At 37.0% G+C, this 25,888-nt stretch overlaps 12 protein-coding genes across 12 annotated transcripts; 4 read left to right on the forward strand and 8 right to left on the reverse strand.

Moving 5' to 3' along the window:
• Window positions 1–239: 239 nt before the first annotated feature.
• SPOG_02227 (proline specific permease) lies at window positions 240–4,031 on the forward strand. The gene has a single exon (XM_013168168.1). It carries the CDS (start codon window positions 369–371, stop codon window positions 2,049–2,051), a length of 1,683 nt encoding a protein of 560 aa, XP_013023622.1. The 5' UTR covers window positions 240–368; the 3' UTR covers window positions 2,052–4,031.
• SPOG_02228 (uncharacterized protein) lies at window positions 2,411–3,053 on the reverse strand. Its single transcript, XM_013168169.1, has one exon. It carries the CDS (start codon window positions 2,897–2,899, stop codon window positions 2,546–2,548), a length of 354 nt encoding a protein of 117 aa, XP_013023623.1. The 5' UTR covers window positions 2,900–3,053; the 3' UTR covers window positions 2,411–2,545.
• On the reverse strand, window positions 3,753–4,247 carry SPOG_02229 (uncharacterized protein; the record flags this gene model as incomplete). The annotated part of the gene is made up of 2 exons (XM_013168170.1): window positions 3,753–3,992; window positions 4,209–4,247. The coding sequence occupies 2 exons, from the start codon at window positions 4,245–4,247 to the stop codon at window positions 3,753–3,755; spliced, it is 279 nt and encodes a 92-aa protein (XP_013023624.1).
• Window positions 4,248–5,203: 956 nt separating this feature from the next.
• SPOG_02230 (aldehyde dehydrogenase) lies at window positions 5,204–6,694 on the reverse strand (the record flags this gene model as incomplete). Its single annotated transcript, XM_013168171.1, has 1 exon — window positions 5,204–6,694. One exon carries the CDS (start codon window positions 6,692–6,694, stop codon window positions 5,204–5,206), a length of 1,491 nt encoding a protein of 496 aa, XP_013023625.1.
• Window positions 6,695–7,106: 412 nt separating this feature from the next.
• On the reverse strand, window positions 7,107–9,318 carry SPOG_02231 (uncharacterized protein). The gene is made up of 2 exons (XM_013168172.1): window positions 9,233–9,318; window positions 7,107–9,192 (listed from the first exon to the last, which is right to left on the reverse strand). Exon 2 carries the CDS (start codon window positions 9,033–9,035, stop codon window positions 7,824–7,826), a length of 1,212 nt encoding a protein of 403 aa, XP_013023626.1. The 5' UTR covers window positions 9,036–9,192; window positions 9,233–9,318; the 3' UTR covers window positions 7,107–7,823.
• Window positions 9,319–9,389: 71 nt separating this feature from the next.
• SPOG_02232 (galactose-1-phosphate uridylyltransferase Gal7) lies at window positions 9,390–11,247 on the reverse strand. Its single transcript, XM_013168173.1, has one exon. It carries the CDS (start codon window positions 10,743–10,745, stop codon window positions 9,639–9,641), a length of 1,107 nt encoding a protein of 368 aa, XP_013023627.1. The 5' UTR covers window positions 10,746–11,247; the 3' UTR covers window positions 9,390–9,638.
• On the forward strand, window positions 10,602–12,995 carry SPOG_02233 (nucleotide-sugar 4,6-dehydratase). The gene has a single exon (XM_013168174.1). It carries the CDS (start codon window positions 11,380–11,382, stop codon window positions 12,466–12,468), a length of 1,089 nt encoding a protein of 362 aa, XP_013023628.1. The 5' UTR covers window positions 10,602–11,379; the 3' UTR covers window positions 12,469–12,995.
• On the reverse strand, window positions 11,794–15,041 carry SPOG_02234 (UDP-glucose 4-epimerase/aldose 1-epimerase). The gene has a single exon (XM_013168175.1). It carries the CDS (start codon window positions 14,758–14,760, stop codon window positions 12,697–12,699), a length of 2,064 nt encoding a protein of 687 aa, XP_013023629.1. The 5' UTR covers window positions 14,761–15,041; the 3' UTR covers window positions 11,794–12,696.
• A 160-nt stretch (window positions 15,042–15,201) lies between these two features.
• Window positions 15,202–18,268, forward strand: SPOG_02235 (galactokinase Gal1). The gene has a single exon (XM_013168176.1). The coding sequence runs from the start codon at window positions 15,397–15,399 to the stop codon at window positions 16,963–16,965; it is 1,569 nt and encodes a 522-aa protein (XP_013023630.1). The 5' UTR covers window positions 15,202–15,396; the 3' UTR covers window positions 16,966–18,268.
• On the reverse strand, window positions 17,447–20,134 carry SPOG_02236 (zinc finger protein). Its single transcript, XM_013168177.1, has one exon. It carries the CDS (start codon window positions 20,033–20,035, stop codon window positions 18,344–18,346), a length of 1,692 nt encoding a protein of 563 aa, XP_013023631.1. The 5' UTR covers window positions 20,036–20,134; the 3' UTR covers window positions 17,447–18,343.
• Window positions 20,135–20,873: 739 nt separating this feature from the next.
• On the forward strand, window positions 20,874–22,781 carry SPOG_02237 (MFS transporter; the record flags this gene model as incomplete). Its single annotated transcript, XM_013168178.1, has 2 exons — window positions 20,874–20,887; window positions 21,134–22,781. 2 exons carry the CDS (start codon window positions 20,874–20,876, stop codon window positions 22,779–22,781), a joined length of 1,662 nt encoding a protein of 553 aa, XP_013023632.1.
• Window positions 22,782–23,473: 692 nt separating this feature from the next.
• On the reverse strand, window positions 23,474–25,792 carry SPOG_02238 (transporter mfs1). The gene is made up of 2 exons (XM_013168179.1): window positions 24,913–25,792; window positions 23,474–24,858 (listed from the first exon to the last, which is right to left on the reverse strand). The coding sequence occupies exons 1-2, from the start codon at window positions 25,583–25,585 to the stop codon at window positions 23,921–23,923; spliced, it is 1,611 nt and encodes a 536-aa protein (XP_013023633.1). The 5' UTR covers window positions 25,586–25,792; the 3' UTR covers window positions 23,474–23,920.
• Between the last annotated feature and the right edge of the window lie 96 nt (window positions 25,793–25,888).

Here is a 25,888-nt window from a genome sequence, read left to right on the forward strand (position 1 = left end):
TGAAACTTGAAGAGAGTAACTATTAGTATAGGCTGAATTGACCAGCGTTTGAATGAATTTAAACCTGAATCGTAATTTTAGATTCGGTATATTCTTAAAAGCAATTCTCGTAATCTCATCTATTCATCTATTCTCAGTCATATAAAATTTTCCGATAAACTGATAAACATAGTATGATCCAACGCTATCTATATCATGTATATACCAAGACGTAAAAGACACATAAATTATGATTTGCGGCTTGCCAAATAAACGCTCACTAGTGGTTTAGGGAAGGTGACAAGATCACTGATATCTATACGTTATAGAATAGATAAACAGAACAATGTAATTTAATAAAATAAAAGGAATATGAAGAGCTCTATTCAATGAAAATCGTTCCTTTTCTGAACAATCCTTTCAAGATGACTGAAAAAGAGTCAGAAAAAGCAACTGTGAAGTCAGACTCTGAAGAGCCCATTCAGGCTGAAGTGCTTCCCATCTCGAATGTTCAATTTGGAGAAACGAAAAGAGCTTTAAAATCTAGACATGTACAATTAATTGCTCTAGGAGGCTGCATCGGTACAGGTCTATTCGTTGGATCAGGCCAAGCATTGTCTCAGTCAGGACCGGCATCTTTGTTTCTTTCCTATGTCATTATGTCTTTTGTAATTTGGTCTGTGATGAATGTTTTGGGAGAAATGAACACTTATCTTCCTATTGCTGGAGCCTCTCCACCTTTATATGTTGCTCGCTGGGTGGATAAATCATTAGCATTTGCTGCTGGCTGGAATTACTGGTACGCTTACGTGTTCTTAGTGGCATCAGAAATCACAGCAGCTGCAATCATCATAGAATATTGGACAGAATCGGTTCCTGTAGCCGCTTGGATTGCGATCGTCCTCTTTGTGTTAATGCTACTTAACTCGTTCCTAGTAAAATGGTACGGTGAGACCGAATTTTGGTTTGCAATTGTCAAAGTCATTACCATTATTGGTTTAGTTATCCTTAGCATTGTTATCTTTTTTGGTGGTACCCCGAATCATGATCGCCTAGGTTTTCGTTACTGGAAAAACGGGTTGGCTTTTCGTGAGTACTTAGTAAAAGGAAGCTCAGGTCGCTTTTGCGGTTTTTGGAGCGCTGTCATCAAAAGCGGTTTCTCTTTTATTCTCTCTCCCGAATTAATCACTATAGCTTCTGGCGAGACAGAAGCTCCTCGTCGAAACATCCCTAAAGCGACAAGTAGATTCATCTATCGCTTGGCTTTCTTTTATATTTTGGGTACCTTATCCATCGGTGTTATTGTCTCCAGTCAGGATCATCGTTTGTTGAGCGCCGTCTCTAAAGGCTCTAGCAATGCCGCCGCTTCACCATTTGTTATTGGAATTGAAAACGCCGGAATTCATGTGTTAAACCACATTATTAATGCGGTTATTCTTACTTCCTCTATCTCTTCTGGTAATTCATTTTTGTTTGCCGGTTCTCGTTCATTATATTCACTTGCTGTCGAGGGACAAGCCCCAAAAATATTCAAACGGTGCAATAGATGGGGTGTTCCATATGTTTCTGTTTTATTTACCATTGCAATTGCCTCTCTTGCCTTTTTGAATTCATCCTCCTCTTCAGCTATGGTCTTTACATGGTTCACAAATCTCTCTACTATTTCTGGCTTCCTTGCTTGGATATGCATCCTTATCACTTATCTGCGATTCAGAAAGGCTATGGTTAAAGAAAATTTATTAAATCTGATGCCTTTTAGAACTTCACTTCAACCATATGCCACCTACATTACTCTTTTCCTTGTTTCCTTAATCACCATAACCAATGGTTTCAGTGTCTTTGTTGGCCATTCGTTTACTGCAGCAAATTTTATTGCGGCTTACGTTACCTTACCTATTTTCTTAGCATTGTATCTGGGACATAAACTTTGGACGAAAAACTGGAAATGGTTCAAAAGAATTGATGAGTTGGATGTTACCAGTGGTTTGGCTGAAGCTGAGGAAGTTGAAAGTAGATACATACTCGGAAAACCAAGAAACTTCATTGAAAAAGTTTGGATGTGGATTGCTTAAACCCAACTCCCTCCTTTTCTCAAGGTCATGCACCAAAATCTACTATTGTTGTCATGTTTTTCTTTTTTTTACTTGCAAACTAATGATAATTATTTAATGATATAACCCCCTCCTCTTTTGTTTCCAACTTTTTAATCAGAAGTCGCTATCGTATGGTTTTGCTCACCACCGTTTTCTTTTGTCTTTTCTCTATTTTTAAAATTCGAAGGAAATTACTTAGTTTTTCGAATTATTTAAACTTGATTATTTTTTTCGGCCGCTCATTAATGAACTTTAGAAATACATTTTTGAATAAATGGCTTAACCTACTTTCATTAAATTCAAGTGATACTAAAGCCATTTCGCAATATACAACATGTTATTGTAGTATTTCAGAAAAGAATAAATAAATTAAAGGTAAGCTTCGCTAAAAGTCAATCAGAATCATGATATATAATTTTTGGTTCATTCTGTCAGATCAGATCATATGTGATTTCAATTATAATTGCATTACTTCAAGCATTAGCCTCGTCATCAATTTCGTCTAATGATTTTCGAGCGGCTTCTCTCCCGCTTTTAGTGTTTCTTTTATTTTTCATGGCAGCTTTGTATCCACCACGTACGTTTCCAAGGTTTTTGGCTTGGGCTTCATCATTTTCAAACAGGTTTGAACTCTGAAATCCTTCCTTTCTCAATTCGGCTTCATCATCTCGGTCAGCTTTGTAACCACGCGTGGTTCCAGTAGTATAATGAGCTTCGTCACCGTGACTATCTAACCATTCTTGAGCTCTTGCTTTGGCCTCTTCGGAAACACTAGGATTATGCAAGGCAGCCTTATGGCCGGCAATTTGATGTGCTAAATCTGGCATATTGGTTGAAAAAAAAGTTGATTGTACTAAATAGCGATGCAAATTTCATTTATATATGATTCTTTGTTCAACATATTCTGAAACGCTTAATAATGACTTTGCTTTTCGTAATTTATTACGTCTATTATAATGCTTTACCTCAACTGGATTTCGGAGGCAAAGATCGATTTTATGGATGGCAAAGCTCGCGACAATAAATATGACTAAATACTTGATTTCCTAAATTAATACTATAGAAGATTACAAGATTGGGCAACTATAGGAAACGAAATGATAAATCCCGTCATACATTGCTTTCGAGAAATCGTTCCGCTGCAACCGGTTTTTCTAGGGACGGACTATTTGGTATGAATGAATTTGAGCAAATAAAACTAAAACTTGACCTAAATGTCGTAATCCCTAATCACTCAACACGAGTTCATGTTTACGATAGTAATTCTTCAGTTAAAAAGGAACAGTTTGTGGTACTATGAGAAGAGGCTTTTGACCTTCTAAGCCAGTCTTCTTTCTAATGCTTTTGACATAAGTCGAAAGCTATGAAAATATCTTACACTTCAGTAGCAATACGACTGCCTATCTGTTTACTGTATGGTAGAAACAAATTTCATTTGGTAGAATATGCTAATGGTTACGAAAATTACGATGTTTTTGTATATTTACTATAAAAAGACCATTAAATTCAGTTCATACTTTGGTTGGAACATAAATAATATTCATTTCAAAAAACATAAATGCTCGCTCAAAATATATAGTACATGATATTATCGTATCAAAATATTTGGTTATCCATGAAAATCATTATGCTTTACTTTTAGCCAGAAAATTAACACCTGGCTAACATGCAATTGGTTTTTTATTCCAATTCCTCAAGGACTTCCTTGGAGTGTTCCTTCGTTTCTTCAGAAACATTGGGGTTGTGCAAAGCAGCTTTGTAACCTCCAGCTACGTTTCCAGGGTTCTTGGGATGAGTAGGGCTTCTAGAGAAGTCTTCGTGTTCAAGAACATCCTTAGAGTGTTGCTTGGCCTCCTCAGAGACATTGGGGTTGTGCATAGCAGCTTTGTAGCCTCCAGCGACGTTTCCAGGGTTAGGCATCTTGAATCAAATAATCAAAGTCAAAAAAAATAAAAACCGACTTAAGTTTTCAATAAAATTTGGTAGCACAAACTGTGTTTTCCCTGTCTTATATAATTTTCCATTGCAGAATTATAGAGCGGTGAAATCATACTTGAATAAGAAAATTCCTAAACTTCTGTCATTCTGACTTGAATAGTATTTCACTTTTGGTGAAATTATTGAATTGCGAAATACCAACGTAATTCTATTGTAGGCGCCACTTTGGAGATTCATTTGATTTCAGAAAGTTTTCCTAAAGTCCTCGAATCATGCCCATAAAACCTGTCTATAGACTCAGTACACAATATAGGGATCACTATTCCTTTCTGCAATGTATTGCAAAGAATGTATATTGCTCATTTTGACAAAGAATATTATCTGATTTTGCTAATCGGCGTATTACCCACATAATTCTTCGTGAACGAGCGAATCAGGAAGATTATTCTATTGAGAATCAGAATTAGAACTTCAATATATCATAGTGTATAAGCTTTGTAACAGTTAATATAGGTAATAGTCATAAACTTGTTTCCTAGATTCTGTTAGCATCAAATGTATTATAAGGTAAGAACTTCATATCATATGTGCTTGTTTGTTTGCCAAAGGGAAGTAAAACCAATATATACAAAGTGCTTTGCACTAAGTGGGCAATTGTTTTTTCGTTAATTGAAATAAATGCTCATCTGGTAAATTATAGAATTGTCAATCAATCACTGATATGTATTGCGCTCGGCTTTCTGTCCTTCTAGAAAGTCTCATCCATAGAATCTTAGCTTGCTCTAATTCTACCTCTTTGTAACTGACAATGCCATTCTCGTCTTGTTATCAGTTTTTGAGGCCTTACAGAAATGTAGGATCCGTGTCGGATGAGGCTATAATATGATAGACGTTTTCAGAAATTTAGATGAGGATATAATTTCACAAAACTTCTTGATACGATCCTCACGTTCATTTTCTTATGGAAAGTTTTGACGGAAATCGAATCCTTGAATTATTTCAAAAAACCGACTAAAAACCTATTTTCCAGTAAAATTCAAGTGATATTTTTTAGTCACGTCCCTAAACATTCAGAAATGAACGTTATAGACATGTGTTTCTTAGCATATTTGTATATTTCATAATTTAGCAATCTCCCAGGAGTTACATCTAAGTAAGCTTGTCAAGCACTATAGTTTCACGATTATTTAAAACTAAAGCTTGTTACCCAGGTTTACATGAACAGTTTTTAGATGTGTATACGTTTCAATGCCTGGAGCTCCTAACTCACTGCCAATTCCGCTCATTTTAACACCTCCAAAAGGAGCCTGGATATCACTATTTTCTGTGGAATTGATAAATACCATACCAGTATCTAATTCCTCACTAACGTGATGAGCTCTCTCGAGATCTTTGGTAAAGCACATGGCTGCCAATCCGTATATGCTATCGTTTGCTTTTTCTAAAACTTCATCTTCAGTCGTGAATTTGGATACAGCAACAACGGGTCCAAAAATTTCTTCTTTCACAATAGTCATGTCTTGATGACAGTCGGCGAAAATGGTTGGATGAATATAGTATCCTTTTTTCGAGGTGACCTGTTCATTTCCCATCACCATTCTAGCTCCTTCCTTTTTACCAACATCGATATAATCAAGGACTCTATTATATTGAGCTTTACTTACAACAGGTCCGACAACCGTCGATTTCTCAAATGGAGATCCGAGCTTATAATCTGCCAAAACGTGCTCTTTGAATTTCTCTAAAAACTTTTCGTATACTTGTTCTTGCACATATATTCTAGAGTTTGCTGTGCAAATTTGGCCGCTGTTGAACATGACGCCTACCGCAGCCCATTTTACAGCCTGATCAATATCAGCATCCTCGAAAACAATAAAAGGAGACTTTCCACCACATTCAAGTGTTATAGTCTTTAAATTAGAAGAAGCCAGTTTTTGAATTGTACTGCCAACCTTTGTAGATCCAGTAAATGCAATTTTGTCGATTCCTGAGTGAGAAGCAATGTGAGATCCAGCGACCGTACCCAATCCACTAATAATATTCACTACACCCTTAGGAAATCCAACTTCATCAACTAATTGAGCAAAGTACAATAAAGATAAAGGGGTAGTTTCGGCGGACTTAATGATGATACAGTTACCAGCAGCTAAAGCCGGAGCAATCTTCCAGCCTGCCATATTTAAGGGATAATTCCATGGAACAATTTGACCACAAACACCAACTGGGACTCGTTTAGCGTATGCAAGTTTTTCGGGGCCTGTTGGGATGACAGATCCATAGATTTTATCAGCCCATCCAGCACAATATCGAAGTAAAGCAATCGTTCCTTCCACGTCGCCACGAGCATTCGAATCCTTTGGCTTGCCTGAATCTATTGCTTCAATGGCAGATAGTGTATCAATGTGTTTTTCGGTGGCATCTGCTAATTTCATCAACAGTGAACCCCGTTCGGAACCGTGCACCATCTTCCATTCTTTAAAAGCATTTCTTGCTGATTTTACTGCGAGATCCACTTCCTCGGTCCCGGCTAAATAGACTTTTGTAATAATTTCTTCGGTAGCAGGATTAACTGTTTCAAGTACTTCTTTGGATTTTATCCACTGACCATCAATGTATAATCCAATTGGTTGTCTAACTGTATTACCATCTGGAAGTTGTAGTTCTTGGAAAAGTTCTTCTGACATTACAAAGGAGCAAAGGAGCGAGCTGGGTATACTGAGCAAGGGAAATTTAAATAGAAAAGGACAGGGAATCCTATTGATTCCAATATATACTAAAACCTTTTATAATCCATGATGTAATTTTCAGTAATCTTTGAGATACTTTTATATAGAGCTAAAGCTAGCGCCCTTAATGGCTGGAGTTTCGCAATTTTTGTGCTTTCCACTCGAGGCTACAGATAGCGTTCATCCAGTGAAACTAGGTTGTATCTTTCTTTGTATACCCTTTTTTATTATAGTATAATTAAATAGCTATGATAATCTTAAACCATAGTGGAAGTTATTCGTACTTTTGTGTTGCACCTGAAAGTCGTTAGTTTGCTAAAGGAAGTTCCCATATATTACAGCTTATTTTTCAAGTATTTCTATTTATCAACTTCTTTATATATCATCCTAACTCAGTAAAAATTTGCGGCTGTAAAGTAGCGTAAACATTGATATCGCCTGTTTATTTTAAATATGTTAAGGACTTTTGTAAGCGTAAAGCTCCCTCCCGATAAAGGTTTTGTATGCCTAGTTCCTTGGAGGGGGTTAAATAAACTCCGGTAAAATAGACCTAAGAGGGAATTCAAAGATGCAATGTCTTGTTTACAAATAAATTAGGCGATATTTACCACTCTGTGAATTAGATCATCGTCAAATATTATTCTGGATGACAATGTGATTCGAAACGATCCCAAGGAAGATGATATGTATTTACTATAACAATACTTAATTCTCAACTAACCTTTACTCTTTATCGTCTCTTCCAAAAGCATAAAATAAAGGTTTCATTTTGATATCACAAACTATTTGGATACTTTCCTAGTTACAAAGTAAAGTAATGTGTGTTGAGAAGCGAAAAAGAAGCCTCAAAAATAAAGCAAAATCCATGGCATTCATCGTATTACCGGAAGAACAACTTTATTATCATTTGCTAATCAGTTGACTTCACTACGAAAGAAAATATAATTGTTACCACAGTTTGCGCGGTAGCTTAGCATAACTCTCTTTTCTATCCATGTAAAGCATTAAGAATCGAAAGGCAACATTGACTACCATACTATTCAAACCGATATTTATTAGCCTTTCAACATTCGTCATAAATCGAATTTCAGATCAAAGAAACAGGACGTCTCTTTTCTTCTTTTTTGGGATCAAATTGCAATTCCTTGCCATAATTTGCGAAAGTGTTATAACCATAGTTGTTAGTAGCATAGAACAAAGAACGAACGTAAGGAGTAAGCTCAAGACCCTTCTTTAATCTATCAATTAAATCTGGATTTGATGTAAAATATCTCGAGAATCCAATCATAGTACGGTTGTCACCATTGACATCAGCCTTCAATAACTTAAACTCAGGACTGTCATAAGTATAATTACCACTCTGCAAAATGGCTCCTTTCCATAATTTTTTTATAAAGTCGTTGGAACCAACAATGTCAGATGTGTTGACATCCAAGTTTCCTTGGACCCTAGGTTCCACAAGGGAAAGATAAGCAAGCTGTTTACCATTGTTTGCACGTTTTTGAAGCTCATTCACCACATAACTAAATGTGGTAATAGGATGCACAGTATCTTGTTCAGCTTTCATTCCTTGGAATTTGGCCCAAGGAGACAATCTGATTGCAAGCTTTTCAGCACCAATTGTATCGCTTAAAAGGTCGATAATCTCAAGCACGATTCTTGCACGCTTCTCAATAGAACCACCATAGTTATCTGTTCTTTGATTCGTAGCGGGCTGTAAGAATTGATCAAGCATGTATCCATGTGCACTATGAATTTCCACATAATCAAATCCAGCTTCCATAGCATTGATTGCTGCATTCTTGTAATCTTCATAAATAATGCCCTTGATTTCCTTTTCAGTCAATGCTCTCACAGGATTGCCTGCAGCTTCTGCAGCCTTCTTAGACTCTTCGCTTTCATATAAAGCAGAGGGAGATATCAAATCCAAGCCATGCTTTTTCAAAAGCTCTGGGGATCCAACTCTTCCTAAGAACCAAAATTGACACGCCATATAGCTTCCTTTAGCATGTACTGCATCAGTAATCTTTTTCCATCCTTGAACATGTTTCTCATTCCAAATGCCAGGAATATTAGGGTATAAGCCAGCGCGAGGAGAAATGAAAGTGGCTTCCGTAATGAGCAACGAACCAGGAGCTTGTGCTCTATCAGAATAGTATTGTAGCATCAAGTCGCTTGGAGTATGATCATCTGCAGCACGGAATCTTGTTGTAGGAGCGAAAGCTACCCTTTGATCCAGTGTATTTTTACCAATAGTAATCGGTTTAAATAAATTCGATTGTTCCAATCCGACAGTCATCTTTTATAAAAAATGTGTGAAAGCGTTTGACCTATCTTGTCGAGCTTGCAAGTAAGAAAATGAGCGCTTACTTTCTTTGGGATAGTGTTGCTTATATTTATATATTTTCGGTAACGAAGAGCGGAGCGGAACAAAAATCTTTTTGATTGCTAGCTTACTAATATTATTTGTCAGCGGAAACGATTAGTAAGTCGTACATTAATAATGAATAAACGATAAGGTTGAAATAAGATTTTATTAAGCGAAGTTAGCTACCCTTTGGAACGATTATTGAAAAGTGCTTTATCGGTTCTAATACATAGTGGATTTTTAACCGACAAATACTATACGATTTAATTACTTCCATCAGACAAAGTTCATACATACTTTATTTTTTTTATTGAAAAGTTAATATAAACTGTGCCATATCTATTTTCTTGCATGTGGATAATTCCAAAAAATCCAGGATAAACCAAAAGTTGAACTTTACAAGAGGATAATATATATTCTTCATTTACATACACAAATCAACAGGTATATGCTGAAACAGCTAAAAAATTAGAATTGAAACGTAGACTTGCCAGTACATATAAAATACAGAATCACCAGCTCTAGCATAATGAATTAAGCAAGAGTATCAAGGTAATGTTTTTCACCATCAAGTCCTTGCAGTCGCACAGCGGCTTGTTCACTAGTCAAATCTCTTTGGGCTTCGCCTAGCATTTCGAAACCGACGCAAAATTTCTTTACTGAGGCTGACCTCAGCAATGGAGGGTAAAAGTGGATATGGAACCAAGAATTGTTGCATTCATCTTCGGTACCATGGAGAGGTGCTTGGTGAACTCCCATTGAATAGGGGAAGCTTGTACAAAATAAATTATCGTACTTTGTGGTTATTTTTTTTAAGATTGAAGCCAAATCTTGAACATGCTTTTCTTGGAAGTCAATTAACGAACACAAGTGCTCTTTCGCGATCAAAAGAGTTTCAAAAGGCCATAAAGCCCAATAAGGAACAAGTACTATGAAGGAATCATTCTCAAGGACAATCCTTTGCTTTTCTTCGACCTCGAGCTCGATGTAGTCTCCCAACAAGTGAGTACCGTTTGAATTGAAATATTTAGTCATATTCTTAATTTCTTCACCAACAATTGTGGGAATGGTATCTAAGCACCAGGCCTGACCATGAGGATGAGGATTCGAGCAGCCCATGGCGGAACCTTTGTTTTCAAAAAATTCAATATATTTATAGTAGACACCTTCAGAAGACTCATTCTTCAAGTTAAAATAGAGCTGTTTCCAAGTTTCCACGACATGCATAATCGCATCTACTTCCATGCGAGGAAGCGTTAAACTATGATTGGGGCTAAAGCAAATGACAAAGCAATTGCCTTTTACGCTTTGAGTTTTAAGCAAACGAGACTTTAAGGAGTCTCTTTTCTCTTTAGTATCTAGTTCTTCCACATAATCAGGCTGGTCAATTTTGACAGCTGGATAGTCGTTGCGAAAGACATAGGTTGTCATATAATTTGGATTCTTTATTCCCATTGCCCTTTCATTTCCAGGACACAAATAGCACTTTGGATCATACTCCAGTAACTCGTTCTTCTTAATTTCTTCTTGTTCACCTTGCCAAGGTCGTTTTGCACGATGAGGAGAACACAGTACCCATGTATCATTTAAAGGATTATATCGGCGATGAGAATGATCTGTAAAGTCGAACTTCATACTCATCCTTGAGATTGTAGTATTATATAATTCAGCAGGAAGAAGGTACCTTGAGGATCAGACATTTCTTCATGGTGGTTTCATGATGTAGGTTACATAATTCTTTACCCCACCGTTCACTCCGCATACACAAGCCTCATTATAAGCGAAACAGCAAATTTAACCTAAAAGTAGTCGGAGAGTTTGCGGAGTGAAGCCCTTATTAGATCAGGGGCTTTAAGTCATTGATTCGTTTTCTAAGGAATAATACATCTTGGCTTCGATATCTATGTCCTTTCACACCTTAGTACCGCCATGCATTGTCTTATCCTTTCACCTCCTTCTTCCAGTCGGGCGTTAGTCCTGAGTATTTTCTGACGTTTTACGGAGATATATCGATATTTGTTTTGAGCTTTACTAATTACATTATTAGCTGTGCACAAGAGAATTAAGTCGACAAAAGCACGGGTGAACGTTTAGGGATAAGGGTATACGGTGGAGTATATTTCGTAAACAAAGTACAGAAAGGACGAATTTAATTATTTTTTTTTCTTTCTTGGTTCATAAGCTATTAATTTTGTAATCAACACGTGTTCATTTATTGCAGGGCTAAAGCTCCGACTGTGCGAATTTTTTGTTAAAGCCATTAAAGGTATCTAATATGACCGTTTGCGATGGTTACGAGCAGCATGTTTTGGTAACAGGCGGGGCAGGATTCATTGGATCCCATTGCCTAGACTTCCTTGTGTTTAAATATCCTCAATTTCATTTTACATGTATGGATACATTAAACTACGCAAGCGAGAACAGCACGAAATTTCTCCAGAATGTTTTGGGAAGGCCAAATTTCAACTTTATTAAGATAAATTTGGTTTCAGAATATGCTGCCCTCCAAAAATTTATCATCGATGAGTTTCCAAACACGCGGATCACACAGATCATCAATTTCGCTGCAGAAACATGTGTCGATCGCTCCTTCTCAGATCCTATCTTCTTTACTAAAAACAACATTCTCTGCACTCAACATCTGCTAGAGTGCTCTCGACTTTTGCTCGATCGCTATCCCCACCTTCGTAGTGTGCTCACATTTATGCACATATCTACTGATGAAGTCTACGGCGAACAGGAAGATCATGAAAATGTTGATGAGCTTTGCAAATTGAACCCGAGTAATCCGTACGCTGCCTCCAAAGCCGCTGTTGACTTAATCATCGGATCCTATGAGTTGTCGTATAATCTTCCTGTGACAATTATTCGAGCCAATAATATTTATGGATCACGACAAGATGGAGAAAAATTAATTCCTATGACAATTTCTAAACTACACCGGTTTCTTCAACAGAAAAGTCACGAAGTCATGTTTGACAAAATTACCATTCACGGTGATGGCTCACAAAAGAGAAAATATTTGCATGTGTATGACTTTTTAACCGCTCTTGATTTAATTTGGTCGAAAGAACGAATGAATGCTGCCTCTTATAATCGTCATACTAATCATCAACTTTTTAATGTTGGCTCTGAAGACGAAATTGACAATTATTCTCTCGTGAAGCGTATATGCGATTACTTCCTCCAGAAAAAATTTCCTTCGAACAACTTTGACTATTCGAAGTTTATTTCATTTTTTAAAGACAGAAATTATAATGACACAAGATATTCTTTAAATTATGAAAGACTGAAGCAATTTGGTTGGAAACCTCAAATTTCTCTTGATCAAGGAATTAAAGAACTGGTTGACGAAGCCTTCTAATCTGTGTCCTTATGTCCTTTTTTATACATTGCTAACGTTCATCATGCTTTCATAAACCGAATTCCTAAAATATCGGTCACTTTTTACTACGTATTCTTGTTTGTCTAGAACAAACAAAGGTTATTTATGAGTTATCTCCTTAACATTTCATTCCCGTTTTTGCGACATATCAACTGAACGTACTAAAATTATGCATATTTAAAAATTCATTAATCTTCATTTCCATATTTAACATGTGAAAGAAAACATTAATTTAGAGCCATAAAACTCTCCCTTGTGAAGAAGAACTTGTTTGGACCAGGGCAAATAATTGATTGCACTTAAATAGCGACCTGCTTCAACGCAGAAACCGGCTCTAGCTCTAAAAGGATCAATATCTACGTTGTCCCCTGTGTATAGTTGAAAAGCCGGTTCTGTAGATGCCACGGAGATTTTAATTGATGTGGAAGGGTGACTTGCTTCAGCAATTGCCTTGAGCTCTCTGCTTCTTGTATCAAGAGCAAAATCGCTTTCACCGACTATAAAACAATTATCAAAAGAAACATCCGGTACAAGTTCAATTGACTTGGTCAATGGCTGGGTTGATTGAGTGATCTCACCGCTTGGTAAAAGAGTTTTTGGATCTACCTTAAGGTATTTATCAGAAGCCAATTTCAATATAGTACCATCAATGGTTTCACCATCAGAAAGATTCCAATAAGAGTGATTAGTTAAACTTATAGCTGTTGCATCTTTTAACGAGTCTTCACAAATGGAAGATTGATACTCTATTTCAATCGAGTTATTGTCTACCGTATACTTGACTACGGTCTCTACATCAGCGGGAAATCCATTGTTACCATCTTTATCCAGTAGAATAAACTCCAAGGTATTAGAATCTTTATATTGTTTTGAGATTGGACCCAAAAAGTATTGCCTGTTAAATGCATTCCTTCCACCGTGCAAGGTAGACCCGTTTTGATTTTTGTCAAGGTTGTATGTTGTCCCTTCTATTTGAATAGATCCATTTGCAATGCGATTAGCATACCGACCAACTGTCGAGCCGAAAAGAGGATTGTCATCGGATGTATAAGGCTTAAATTCTTGGAAACCAACGACCAAGCCTCGATCTTTGTATCGGACATCTTGTATTAATGCGCCGTAATTAGCAAAGGACACCTGCAAGTCAGGAAATTTCACAGTATGCAATCGGTTCTTATAATTGGGTGTATCGGATTCATTAAATAATTTCCACTGATAATTATCAACTCGAAAGCCAAAAGGGTTTTCGGTTGTCCACTTCCAAAAATCTCTACATGCATCTTCAACATTCAGGGCTGCATTCCATTTCAATTCTTGCTTGGCACGTGTTGGGTTAGCTGTTAAATTAAGGACATCACCATCTCGTCTGCCGACGACTTCGTATTGTAGTTCAGTACCTACTGTTTTGCAGAACGCTTTATAAATATCAAAGACAGTGGATCCTTTACCAGTTCCAAGATTCCATTCACGATACAAGCCAATATCGTGCTTCAAGTTATTCATATAGTCTAAAGCCGCAATATGACCTTTGGCCAAATCAACAACATGGATATAATCACGAATAGGCGTACCATCATGACTTTCATAATCATTTCCGAAAACATAAAGCTTTTCACGTCTACCAATTGCTACTTGCGCGAGATATGGTAATAAATTATTAGGGATGTCCAATGGATCTTCACCGATCAAACCAGAGGGATGGGCGCCAATGGGATTAAAATAGCGTAGAATGGCACCACGCCATGTCCGATCGCTGGTATGAAGGTCTTTAATGAGATTCTCGATGGTGTATTTTGTTTTACCGTAGGGATTTGTGGGATCATTCGGGCAGGTTTCGGGAATAGGGATCATGTTTTCAAATCGTGTTGCATCTCCATAGACTGTGGCAGAAGAGCTAAAGACAATCGTTTTAACATTGTGTTTGCCCATGACTCGAAGTAAGGTAATGGATCCATTGATGTTGTTGTCATAATAATCAAGAGGAATTTTGGTTGATTCTCCGACGGCTTTAAGAGCAGCAAAATGGATAACGCCTTGGATGTTGTGAGATGAGAAGACATGACTCAATTGCTTTTCGTCGCGCAGGTCAATATCATAAAACAAAATGGATTTTCGAACGAGAAACTCAATGCGGGCCACTGCTTCGTAGCTAGAGTTACATAAATTGTCTATGATGATAACATTATAGCCATGGTGGATCAGTTCTACGACTGTATGGGAGCCAATGTATCCGGCACCACCAGTAACAATAATGTAAGAATTAGATCCCATGGATATGAATTACAAAAAAATAAAAAAATTAAGGAGTTTTCGAGAAGACGAATGATATGGTTTTGAGTAAAAAGATAACAATTGAGTTCTTCCCAGATAAGAATCTAGCTTTTTACTCGCAAATGATTTCTCAATTGCAAAGGTTATTATGTTCAAGCTTGAGGGACTTCCTAACTTGCTTTGATTTTTAAGGGTTTTCTACGTCCATGCGCCCAATATTTATACTTGGTTCGTCTGATGGTACGATGATGTGTGACAGGAGGGTTACGATGTGATCCCCGATATCAGTACTCGAAGAAGGTTTTCGCGACGGCCTCTCTCCAGTTTCTCCAATTTAAGCTTTGCTTCCCCCCTTTTCCCCCCAATCAATCGGCTGTATGCTAGGCTTAGGTTTTCGGCTGAATGGGTAACAATTTGAGGATGAGATTGTCAATGTTTCTTGCCGATCATTTCAGTGATGACACAACATCATCCGGCTTAGGTTTTCCAATTACAAGCAATGAACATTCCTTAATTTATACATATATTTATGCTTAGAGGCAAAGAAAAGCTATACTTAGGTCTGATTTCTGCGAATCTAAGAAGAGAGAAGAATAAGAAAAACTAGCGAAGAAAGGTCGACAAAGAGAACACCAAATGGCTACAATACCTATATATCATAATTTATCGTTTTATACTGATCCTGAAGGAAACAAAGCTCGTTATGAAAGCTTGCTCTCAAAATTCAAGGAGGAATATAAAAGGGGCCCCAGTTTTTTGAGTCGTTCGCCTGGTCGAGTCAACATTATCGGAGAGCACATCGACTACAATTATTTTTCGGTACTCCCTATGGCTATGGAGGTAGATGTGGTGGCTGCGGTTGCGGTAACGGATGATGGTAAGATGGTTCTGACGAACACGGATGAAGAATTTCAGAAAGAACAGTTTGATTTACCGTCAGACGGTTCTGTCATTTCCATTAACAAGGACCAGCACAGTTGGGGAAATTATTTCCGTTGTTCCTTAATAGTGGCTCATAAGTTTATTTTAGAAAAATATCCAAATCTGGTGCAAGGTGGCTCCAAACCTCTCAAGGGCATGAGACTAACCTTTGACGGAAACGTCCCTACAGGCGGAGGTTTGTCTTCTTCTGCTGCTTTTTGTGTGGCATCTATCATGGCCGTTTTGAAGGCCAACGGAATCAACACAGTTACCAAGGAAGACTTGACTAGGATTAGCGTTGTTTCAGAGCATTATGTGGGGGTAAATACCGGAGGCATGGATCAGTGTGCGTCTATCTATGGAGAGAGAGAAAAGGCTTTGCTAATCCAGTTCCGTCCAAAGCTGATCGGTATTCCCTTCCAGATCCCTTCGACCAAACCAGAGGAAATGGTCTTTCTTGTAACTAATACGCTTGTGCAGGCTAACAAACACAAGACCGCTGCCACCAATTACAACTTGCGAGTAGTCGAAATGACCGTAGCTGCTGAAATACTAGCCAAGAAGTACAATTTAACACTTCCTAAAGACTCTAACCTTAAAACAGCAGGGACATTACGAAGCTTCATGGACACGTACTATGAACAATATTTAAAACAGCCTCCTTGGGATGGTAACGACATCGCCGTTGGCCTTGAGCGCACACAAGAAATGCTTAAGATTACAGAAACTTTTTTTTCAGAAGAAGAAAAAGTGGGCTTTACTACTGAACAGATGGCCAAGAAGTTGGAGATGTCGGTGGAACATTTTACCGAAACGTTTCTAACCGCAATGCCTGTTCGTTATGATTTAATGAAAATATATCAAAGAGCCATTCATGTATTCTCGGAATTTTTACGTGTATTACAGACTCTCAAGCTCTTTCACGAACATAAGCCCTCGGATAACTCAGAAAACTTCTTAAGGGCGTTTGGAAAACTTTTGAATGATTCACAAAGATCTGCTGACATAAATAATAATTCTTCAAGTCCAGAATTGCGAGAAGTATGTGCGATTTCTACTGCCAATGGCGCATATGGTGCTCGAACAACCGGTGCTGGTTGGGGAGGCTCAGCAGTACACTTAACCACTGTTAAAAGACTATCCGAAGTGATTCGTGCTTTAAAAAAGCAATACTATAACAAACATTTTCCCAACTTGAGTCAGGAAGGTTTGGACGCCGCCATCGTCGTATCTAAGCCCGCTATGGGAGCTTGTCTGGTGGAATTGAACGGTCCCGTTTTGTAATACAACCGAATAAATTGATAAATCACTTCTAATAGTGCCTATGATAACAACAGAAGGATTGTTGCAACTTACTAAGGGATTCTTTAAAATTTAATCAAAAAGGTTAAAGGTAAGCAATAAAGTCAGAATATGCAAGGAAACTTTATAAAAAAATAAGGTTATATGTTTTATGGTATTTTCTTTCTCACAATCCAAATTCTCAAGTCTTCATTCAAGCAGCCAGTTTCCTTATGACAGTCTGCTCTGTTATCAATATATTCTTTTAAATAAAAATTTAAGCAAGGGAATATCAATTTGTGAAGTCTAATATCTCAACCAGTGAGTTTTGGTTAGTAAGGAATGCCAACCGCCTTTTGCTAACGGTAAACGGTTTACGATTATGGTCACCGTGTCTTGGAAGTTTAATACATCTGATTATTGGCGGTGTCCAGTAATTTACTTGTTTCTTCATTTACGTCGCCGTTGGTGACGAAATACTGTTTCGACCAGTTGAAATTTTGACTCTTATTGTCCCTGCTTATTGTAATCTAAGAACAGCAGTATATATGATTTCGGGCGTTTTTTATCACCGTTTTATTCATTTTTTGGGTCTCATTCTGCTACTATTTCCACTTTTAAAATTTGGGATGAGACTTTTGATTATTTCATTCCCTTAGTAGTTAACTCCATTGCTCTCTTAATATGGCTATGTCTTTGGGTTTAAAAACTAGCAGTGGTTATCTTCCTCGTTGATTATGAAAAGAAAGGTCTTACTTGGAATCATAAACCTTACATGCTACATCTTCATGATATCGGCTAGTGTTCTTATAAAGTAAGGCGCCTCATAATTCTCGCGGACTCCATGGAACGAATTCATATTTTTCAGTAAAGACACTCAAGCGTTCTTTCAATGAAAGACTGTGAAAACCTATCTTCATCTGAAGAGTGTTTCTCGTAGTAGACAATATATAGCAAATTATCTTGAAGAGCACAATGATGTTGAGTTTACGGAAAAGATTCACGGGGTCTTCTCCTGTATGATCTCCTTATGAATACTTAAATTGCTAAGAGTGGGATAACTTAGTTTTACGAGATTAGGGTTCCTCTTTTTGTTTTTTTTTTTTACTAAAAAAAAAGTATAATCTTCCTAATTCGCTACAGGAGGAATGTGAAAAAGGGTTTTCCGTTTGTTTTATCTAAGTTTAAGTAAGAACACGAAAATAATTGTGTCGGTTATAAATGTTCTTTCCCGTATAATCTTTGATCCTTGGTATTACCATAAAGATCATTGGCGATTTCTAATAATATCATAACTTGGGCCAAATCTTTTGTATGAATGGCGAACATTGTAGCGAAGGACTCAATTCGTAAACATTCGGTCAACAGAATGCACCACATATTAACAATAAAGATCAGTATCAAAATTAAATAAATCGAAAAATGGGTCTCCCATAACCAATTCAGAAGATCCATGCAAGTTAAAATCGTCGAATAAATCCTTTTTTTGTTTTTTCAATGGTTCTCTATAATCTAATAATTTTGCTTCGTTTATTTTCCTATTCCTTAATGCATCGCACAACGCTGAAGCAACCTGAAAAGCATCTCTCGAAGCAGGAGTATTGAAAATTTCTATAACAGTGTTCAGAGCTTCAAATGCCTTTGGAATTAGCTGCAAGCTTTCTTTGGTATCAATCGACAAGAGGACACAAATACCATGAAATGGTATGTCCAAAATACTCCACCATGCTAGTCTTTTTTGGCATAAAGTCAGACATTTATCCAATGCTTCATCAGTCATTTTAACTATGATACCGACGATCGTTTCATCAGGATGAGAGTTTGTTAAAAAAAGGCTTCGGTACAAATGGAAACAAACGGTTGCTCTCATAAGGGTAAGTTGGACGGGTTGTAATTTCGAAAGATGAGATATCCTCTGGATTGCTGCGAGATATGCCATTTGGGGTTCCTTTGTCAACTCGTCACTTTCGGGTAAAATACTTGCTAAACGTACAAGTTGATGAGACTTTGATTTTTCTGGAAAATCCACTCTTTTAATATTCAACTGAGATAGTTTTATAGGAGTTGTCCCGTATTCTGAGGCTAATATTCTGTTAAAAGCCCATCCAATTGAAAAAATTTTGTTCTTTGAAGAAAAATAAGTGTATTTTTGCTCTTCAGGCTCAGATAAAACTGCCTCTTCCTCATTGGTATCATGATGAAGGCAAAAAATTTCAATGCATTGCATATAAACACAAGACGCTAACCAAGCGTTATGCGGATGAGCAGCGGTTCGTAAGTAGACGCTTCTTAAAATCCAGGTAATAATTTGGCTGATTGATGGAATACTGTTAATTGAGAATGCGCTATTATCCAGCATGCTTTCGGCGTGTTGCATTAGTTGAAGCTCAGTTGACAAGGAATTTTGATGCGAAAAGTAAGAGCCAAGTACTACGACAGTGCTAAGTAAAACCTCAAACTCAGCGGTCATTTCTGCAGCCCAAAGCGTATTTAGTTTTTCCTCAAAAGCAATTTGTTCCAACAATTCAAAAATGGGGTTCACATTCTGAAAATATATAGAGACATAATAGTGGCATTGTTCTTTAGATAAATATGTGTGTATTTTTGGATCTTCATTCCGCTTTTGACAGAAACGAGCTCCGACATTCCAAGCCAATGGTTTATATCTTGTTGACGGAGAAATTTCAAGCTTCTCACTCACGATAGCAGGAAAACAAAGGGCATTTGTTTTTTTGGTTATCTTTCGTTTTTTCTTTTCTTGAATTATATGGTCGTCGGATTCGTAATTATGAGAAGTCCATACCTCATTCGAGTTATCAGATTCAGATGGAGAAAATTTGGCTTTTTCAAATTTGTTTGACTCTAAAACTTGTCTATTACTACTTTCCGTCTCTGACCAACTGTCTTTTCTGTGTAAATCATTGCTTTGAACGGAATCCTGGGCATATTGACATTCATAGCAATATTTTTGACAATACGAACAAGGAAAAGTGCCACTGCATTTTCGTTTTTTCTTATGACAGACAAGGCAGGCTTTTTTTGTTCTAATACGTTTCGGCTCCACGCTTTCCATTAATCCCAAGAACTTCGTCTTTTATTAATTGAAAATTAGCGACATTTGCACGGCAGATAATTACTACTTGCTTTAAATTTGAGTATTGCAAAAGCCGAAGTCTGTGCATATTAGCATAGTGAGCTACCTTTATACGCACTTATTACACATAATTATAAAGAGGAGTCCACTATATTTTCGAAATCTTGAAATTACGACTTTAAGAATTATTCTACTTTTATTAAATTAAGACCCCTTTCGTTGCACGATTAAGAAGGAAGGAATGTAACGGTTTTCCTCTGCTGACAAGCTGAAAAATAAAAATAAACGCGTTTATTTGCTCGAATAAATAATTCTAACTAAGTATGTAAGCTTTTTACAAATCCACCAAGTATTCATTTTGTAGTAATAGAAGAGGTCGTTCACCTTGTCACGCATACTAAAAGTACTAAAAGGATTTTTTACTTTTATGGTACTTAAAAATGATTGGAGTAAATGAATTGGCATGATATTTATATAAAAACTATGAATACCAACTGGCAAGATATAATTATTCATGCCCTAGTTCATTCCGGGAGAAATCAACGGGTATCTTTCAATGATTAATTATTAACTAACCATTATTCCACACTCACACGAAAGCGACTACAGCCTTAACACTTGTGTTTACGAAACGACCATTCTTTTACAAGTGAAAATCTTTCAAGAATCTGAGGGTCGGTAAATTTTAAGAATTGTCATGTAAACAAATCTTATTTGCGATATTGTTTATGGTGTTATTGTAAGCTTTATACTCAAAGTTGAGACGATTGTTACCTATATGCTGTTTCGGTAATGCAATATAAAGGGAGAACATGATATGGCGCAAGCGGAGTACGCAAAACCTACGGTTATTGCGGATCGCGCGGCAACGGTTATTGCGGAATCGCTGACCGCAAGCTAGAATTGGCTCTTGTATTTCTATATATAGTGGAAAAAATCAAACATGATTTTGATATTGTTTCTTTAAATATTTTCTTGATTTTGAATCCTTAGACAGCTCCGGTTATACTAGCCAGGCCGGACTTTGGCTGACGTTATCTCAGATATTTATTTACGCATACATAAATAAACTTTTAGGTATATAGGTCTGTTACTTGTGCCGAAGATGGACTTAATTTCCCTAGCTACAGGAAAAAAGTTTGAAGAGCATTATGCGAAACTCCATCGGCAAAATGTAGAAAACTTGTCAATTGATCACCGAAGCTTTGATCCTTCTATATCAAAGACTTCTTCAGATGAACTTGACAAAGAGCAATGGTTCTTGGATGTCATGCAAATAAATAAAAGCGATAATGTAATTGAAGAGAAGATGCATGAAAAAGAAAACAAAGATTACCTTGTTACTTGGGATGGCCCTCAGGATGCACTAAATCCAAAAAATTGGTCCAACATGAATAAATGGTGGATAATTATTCAGATTTGTATTATAACTATGCCTGTTACATTTTCTTCTAGCGTCTACTCCACGGGAATTTCTGAGGTGGTGAAAGTTTTTCATGCATCCATCCCTGTCGCATCTCTAGGCACGTGTACTTATTTGGTAGGCTTCTCCATGGGTTCTTTACCCTTTGCACCTTTAAGCGGCATTTATGGAAGATTTATTGTTTACCTTATTACTCTTATAGTATTTACTTTACTTCAAATAGGTGGTGGTGTTGCTCAAAATGTCTGGACATTAGCTATAATTCGATATTTTCAAGGTTTTTTTGGTAGCACTCCCCTAGCCAACTGCGGAGGAACCGTTAGCGATATATATAGTCCAGTTGAGTATACTTTTACTGTTCCCATTCTTTGTGCTTTTCCCTTCCTTGGACCAGTCATAGGTCCTATTATAGGTGACTTTATTTCGCAAAGCTACCTCGGATGGAGATGGACATTTTGGATAACCATGATATTTTCAGGTTCTGTAGCTTTGCTCGTTATTTTTACTCTTCCTGAAACGCATGCCGACACAATTCTTTACTACAAAGCTCGTTACCTTCGTAAAGTGACAGGAAACCCTTTATGGTATACAGAGAATGAAAAGCAACGTGATCCCAAAAGAGCAATTGTACGAGCGTTCACAAATTCTATTTCATTGCTAATATCGGAACCGATCGTTGTTTGTTTCACCATTTATGTAACTATACTTTTCGCTATTGTTTACATCAACTTTGAGAGCTATCCCATTGTGTATTCCCAGTATGGTTTCAATCAGGGTGAACAGGGTCTTTCTTTTATTGGTATCGGTATTGGTATTCTTTTGGCCACTTCCTCCACTCCCATTATATATTATTATTATTCCAAAAACTACAAAAAGATGAATGGAAATGTGCCCCCGGAGTATCGATTATATCCACTTTTTATTGGGTGCTTTCTTTTACCCATTGGCTTGTTTTGGTTTGCCTGGACGTGTTACCCCCATAAAATACACTGGATAGTTCCTTTAATTTCTAGTATCTTTTTTGGGGCATCACTGCTACTTATATTTTCAGTCATGTTTACCTACTTTATCGATACTTATCGCTCTCTGGCACCGAGTGCGCTTGCCGCTGCGACGCTTGTACGCTACTCGGCTAGTGGAGGAATGACTTTAGTCGCACGACCCATGTACCATAATTTGGGTGATCATTGGGCTACGACACTGCTTGGCTTTATATCAGCTGCTATGATTCCCATTCCTTTTGTGTTTTTTAGGTATGGAAAGACCATACGTTCGCACAGTAAATATGCCTACAAAGGATAATTTGGAAGAAGAACAGAAAAGTGTTATATGAAAAGGTTAGAGTTCGCTCGTTTGTTAAATAGATCTCGCTAATTATTAACTCTACAGAAAATTTAAAGTTCGCATGTCAGACCTTCGACATGGTTAATTTGTGTTTTCGTTTTGGAGATAATGGATCGAAACTGGAATTGGATTAAAAAATTGAATGAACGTGAATGCCTTTGCAGAATAATACAAACGTTTAATAAACTAGGTATATTACTTTGGACTAGGATTCTCCTTTTAAGTTAATGAATATGAATAATAATTGCACTGTTCTTACGAATAAACAATACTGAATATGGAGCTTCAATATATTCAGATTTTTTTTTTAGCGCATTAAGCATTTCTCGGTTACTAGAGATAGCAATTGTATATTTTTCTTACACTCTACTGAATATTACTCAACTAAAGTTTCAAGGGAACGAGCCATTTTCGTATTTTAAGTATTAACATAAAAAGACAGATAAACAAGTTAAGTCGTTAAAATTGAAACACTTATTAGTTCATGCATATATTGTTAACAAGAAGCATTCTTGTCATATTCAAAGATACATGTAAATCTTGTTCAGCAAGTAAGTAGACATAAGAAGCTTCTTAAACTACTTAGGATATTTGTGATAATTACTCTATTAAAAAAAGATAAACAAATAAAGTAATGAACAAAAATATTTTTTTAAGGGTTTAGCATCTGTATTACACAACAATAGTTTCTCCAAGATACATTACCAGTGGAATAAACCTTTAGCATATTGAAGCTCTGTTTTCACTAATCGTTATATTTGATTGTATTCCTGAAGCACAAGTTGTAAACTTAAATTGAGTGTAATGACTGACCGAATTTTTAGAATTGAAACCGTGTTTAGTTAGTTCTATTTCTCAACTCAGCTCAATCGAAACATTGTAATCTTCGAAGTAATGCTATACGCAGAAATGCTAAATCATATATAGTGACAAATATGCTCAAAAAGACAGCGAAAATGTTTAGACGTTTAGATGGTTTATATATTAAGGCATTGAATAAAATTAGACTTGTAAAAACCCACCCACTTCTATAATGATAGTATCACGCCGTTCATCAATTGTAACAAAATTAAGTTTAAATAAACTTATGCCACCCTTTAGTTGGTAGCATAACTTGATCGTAACCGAAGTCTTAGTCCATATTTATACAACACAAAAGGAATAGGGAACATTATACAAGATATGATACCCAAAATGGTGCAACCCCAACCAACAGGAGCATAAGAAGGACCAGTATTTTTAAACATAGCGCGCGCAAACAGAGGAAAGCTAGAAGCCATCAAAGAGCGACATAGGTTGTTTCCCGCATAGACGGAAGCAATATAGTTGGGGTATGAAGAAGCAAGGTATTGGTAGCAAGTTTGAAAAATAAGGAAAGAGCCAGCAGCATAAAACAGAGTGCTTACGAGAGAAGAAAAGCAGTTGATTGGACGCTGAGCCGTCCATCCAAACCAAAAAAGACACACAGGAAAAAAGAATGCGGCTGGGAAAGATACTCGTAAGACTTCTTCCGGGACAATGCGTCCAGAGTTATTCGTCAGCTTTGGAATCAGCACTTTGTGTAAATAATAAAAATAAAACGGAGTTGGTAAGAGTGTTCCTATGAGAATTCCTAGGTAAGTTAATCCGCTCTCTATTAAAGTGAAATGGTAAAGTTCTGTATAGACGATAGGAAATGCTTCAAACCACAGATACATGAGAGAGTAAACCAAGCCAAGGTATAGGTTTAAAGATAGGACAATTGGCTCATTTATACTTAAAATGATCGGTCGAAGAAAAATCTCCATAAGTAGCTTCGAGGGATTCAATTTTGAAAATTGCAACTCATCTGGTGTTTGGAGATGAGAATTGTTCGTCAATTTTCGTAATCGGTTAGCTTTGCGATGCAAAATATTAGAAGCTGAAGTTTCAGGGACAAAGAGAAAGAAAAGAATGAACACGGCTGCAGAAAGCATCATAAGAAACCAAAATTGCCATCGCCAAGATTTGGCAACCACCATAATGCTACCGAATAGAGGACCTAACGCGGGACCACCTACGTAAGAGGAGTGGTTAGTAGAAAAAAAAACAAACAACATATGTTACATACTAAAAGCGCAGAGTGACCATGCAGTGACGAAGTACTGTGCGTATTTACTGTCCCACATATCAGTTATAGTTGCACCTCCGGTAGCAAGTGCTGGAGAACCAAAAAACCCAGCTAAAAAACGTAAAGGAAGCAAAGCGCCAATCCCTGAGCAAAGTGCTGTAGGTATTTGTAAGCAGATGTAGATAACCAACGTTACCAAATATACTTTTTGCCTTCCAATCTGCGGGACTTCAGTCAATGGCGCGAAGAAGAGCGGACCAACGGAGTATCCAACGATGAACAGAGAAAGGCCAAGCATGGCAGTAACATTCCCCACATGCATGCTTTTCTTGATTTCATCCAGACCTGGGGTAATTATTGAGGCGCCCATATACGTAGCAATTGTTAGCAAACAAACACAAATTGTAACATAAACTTTTAGTGGTCTCGACCAGTTTTTTGGATGATCTGATATATCAAAATCTTCCCATGTAATTAAGTTCGTTGACTCGTTTGGTTCATCGGATTCTTCTAACTTAATTTTCGTTAAATTTGCAAAGCACTCTCTCTTTTCGTCGACAACGTGGAATTCATCTGGCAATGACGCCGATGACTTTTCTTTATTTCCAGTAGCAAAGCCACGAACATAACGAAAGAGTTCAAAAGCTTCTGAGCCTTTGATAATCTGGTCCATATACTCTCAAATGACAACACAAAATACAATAAAGCACACCCTAATTCAATATCTAAGTTTTTAGCACTCACTGCTTTCTATGCCTAATTTTTTTCCTGCCTTTGTAGAATTTCACAATTTTATTGACTATTCATGGTCGGACCGGAAACCGGGTATCCGAAGAGAGGTATGAAATTTTTTTTTGTTCGTTTTTCTTTTTACAAACTCGAAACAAGCATTTGCCACTTTAACTGGCAGTCGTTTAATTACCAAATCTGGATGCGTAATCCATAATTTTCAGACTCCATATTTTTGTTATAGCTT

The sequence above is a fragment of the Schizosaccharomyces cryophilus genome, assembly GCF_000004155.1.
Source record: "Schizosaccharomyces cryophilus OY26 unplaced genomic scaffold supercont4.4, whole genome shotgun sequence".
Lineage (NCBI taxonomy): Eukaryota > Fungi > Ascomycota > Schizosaccharomycetes > Schizosaccharomycetales > Schizosaccharomycetaceae > Schizosaccharomyces > Schizosaccharomyces cryophilus.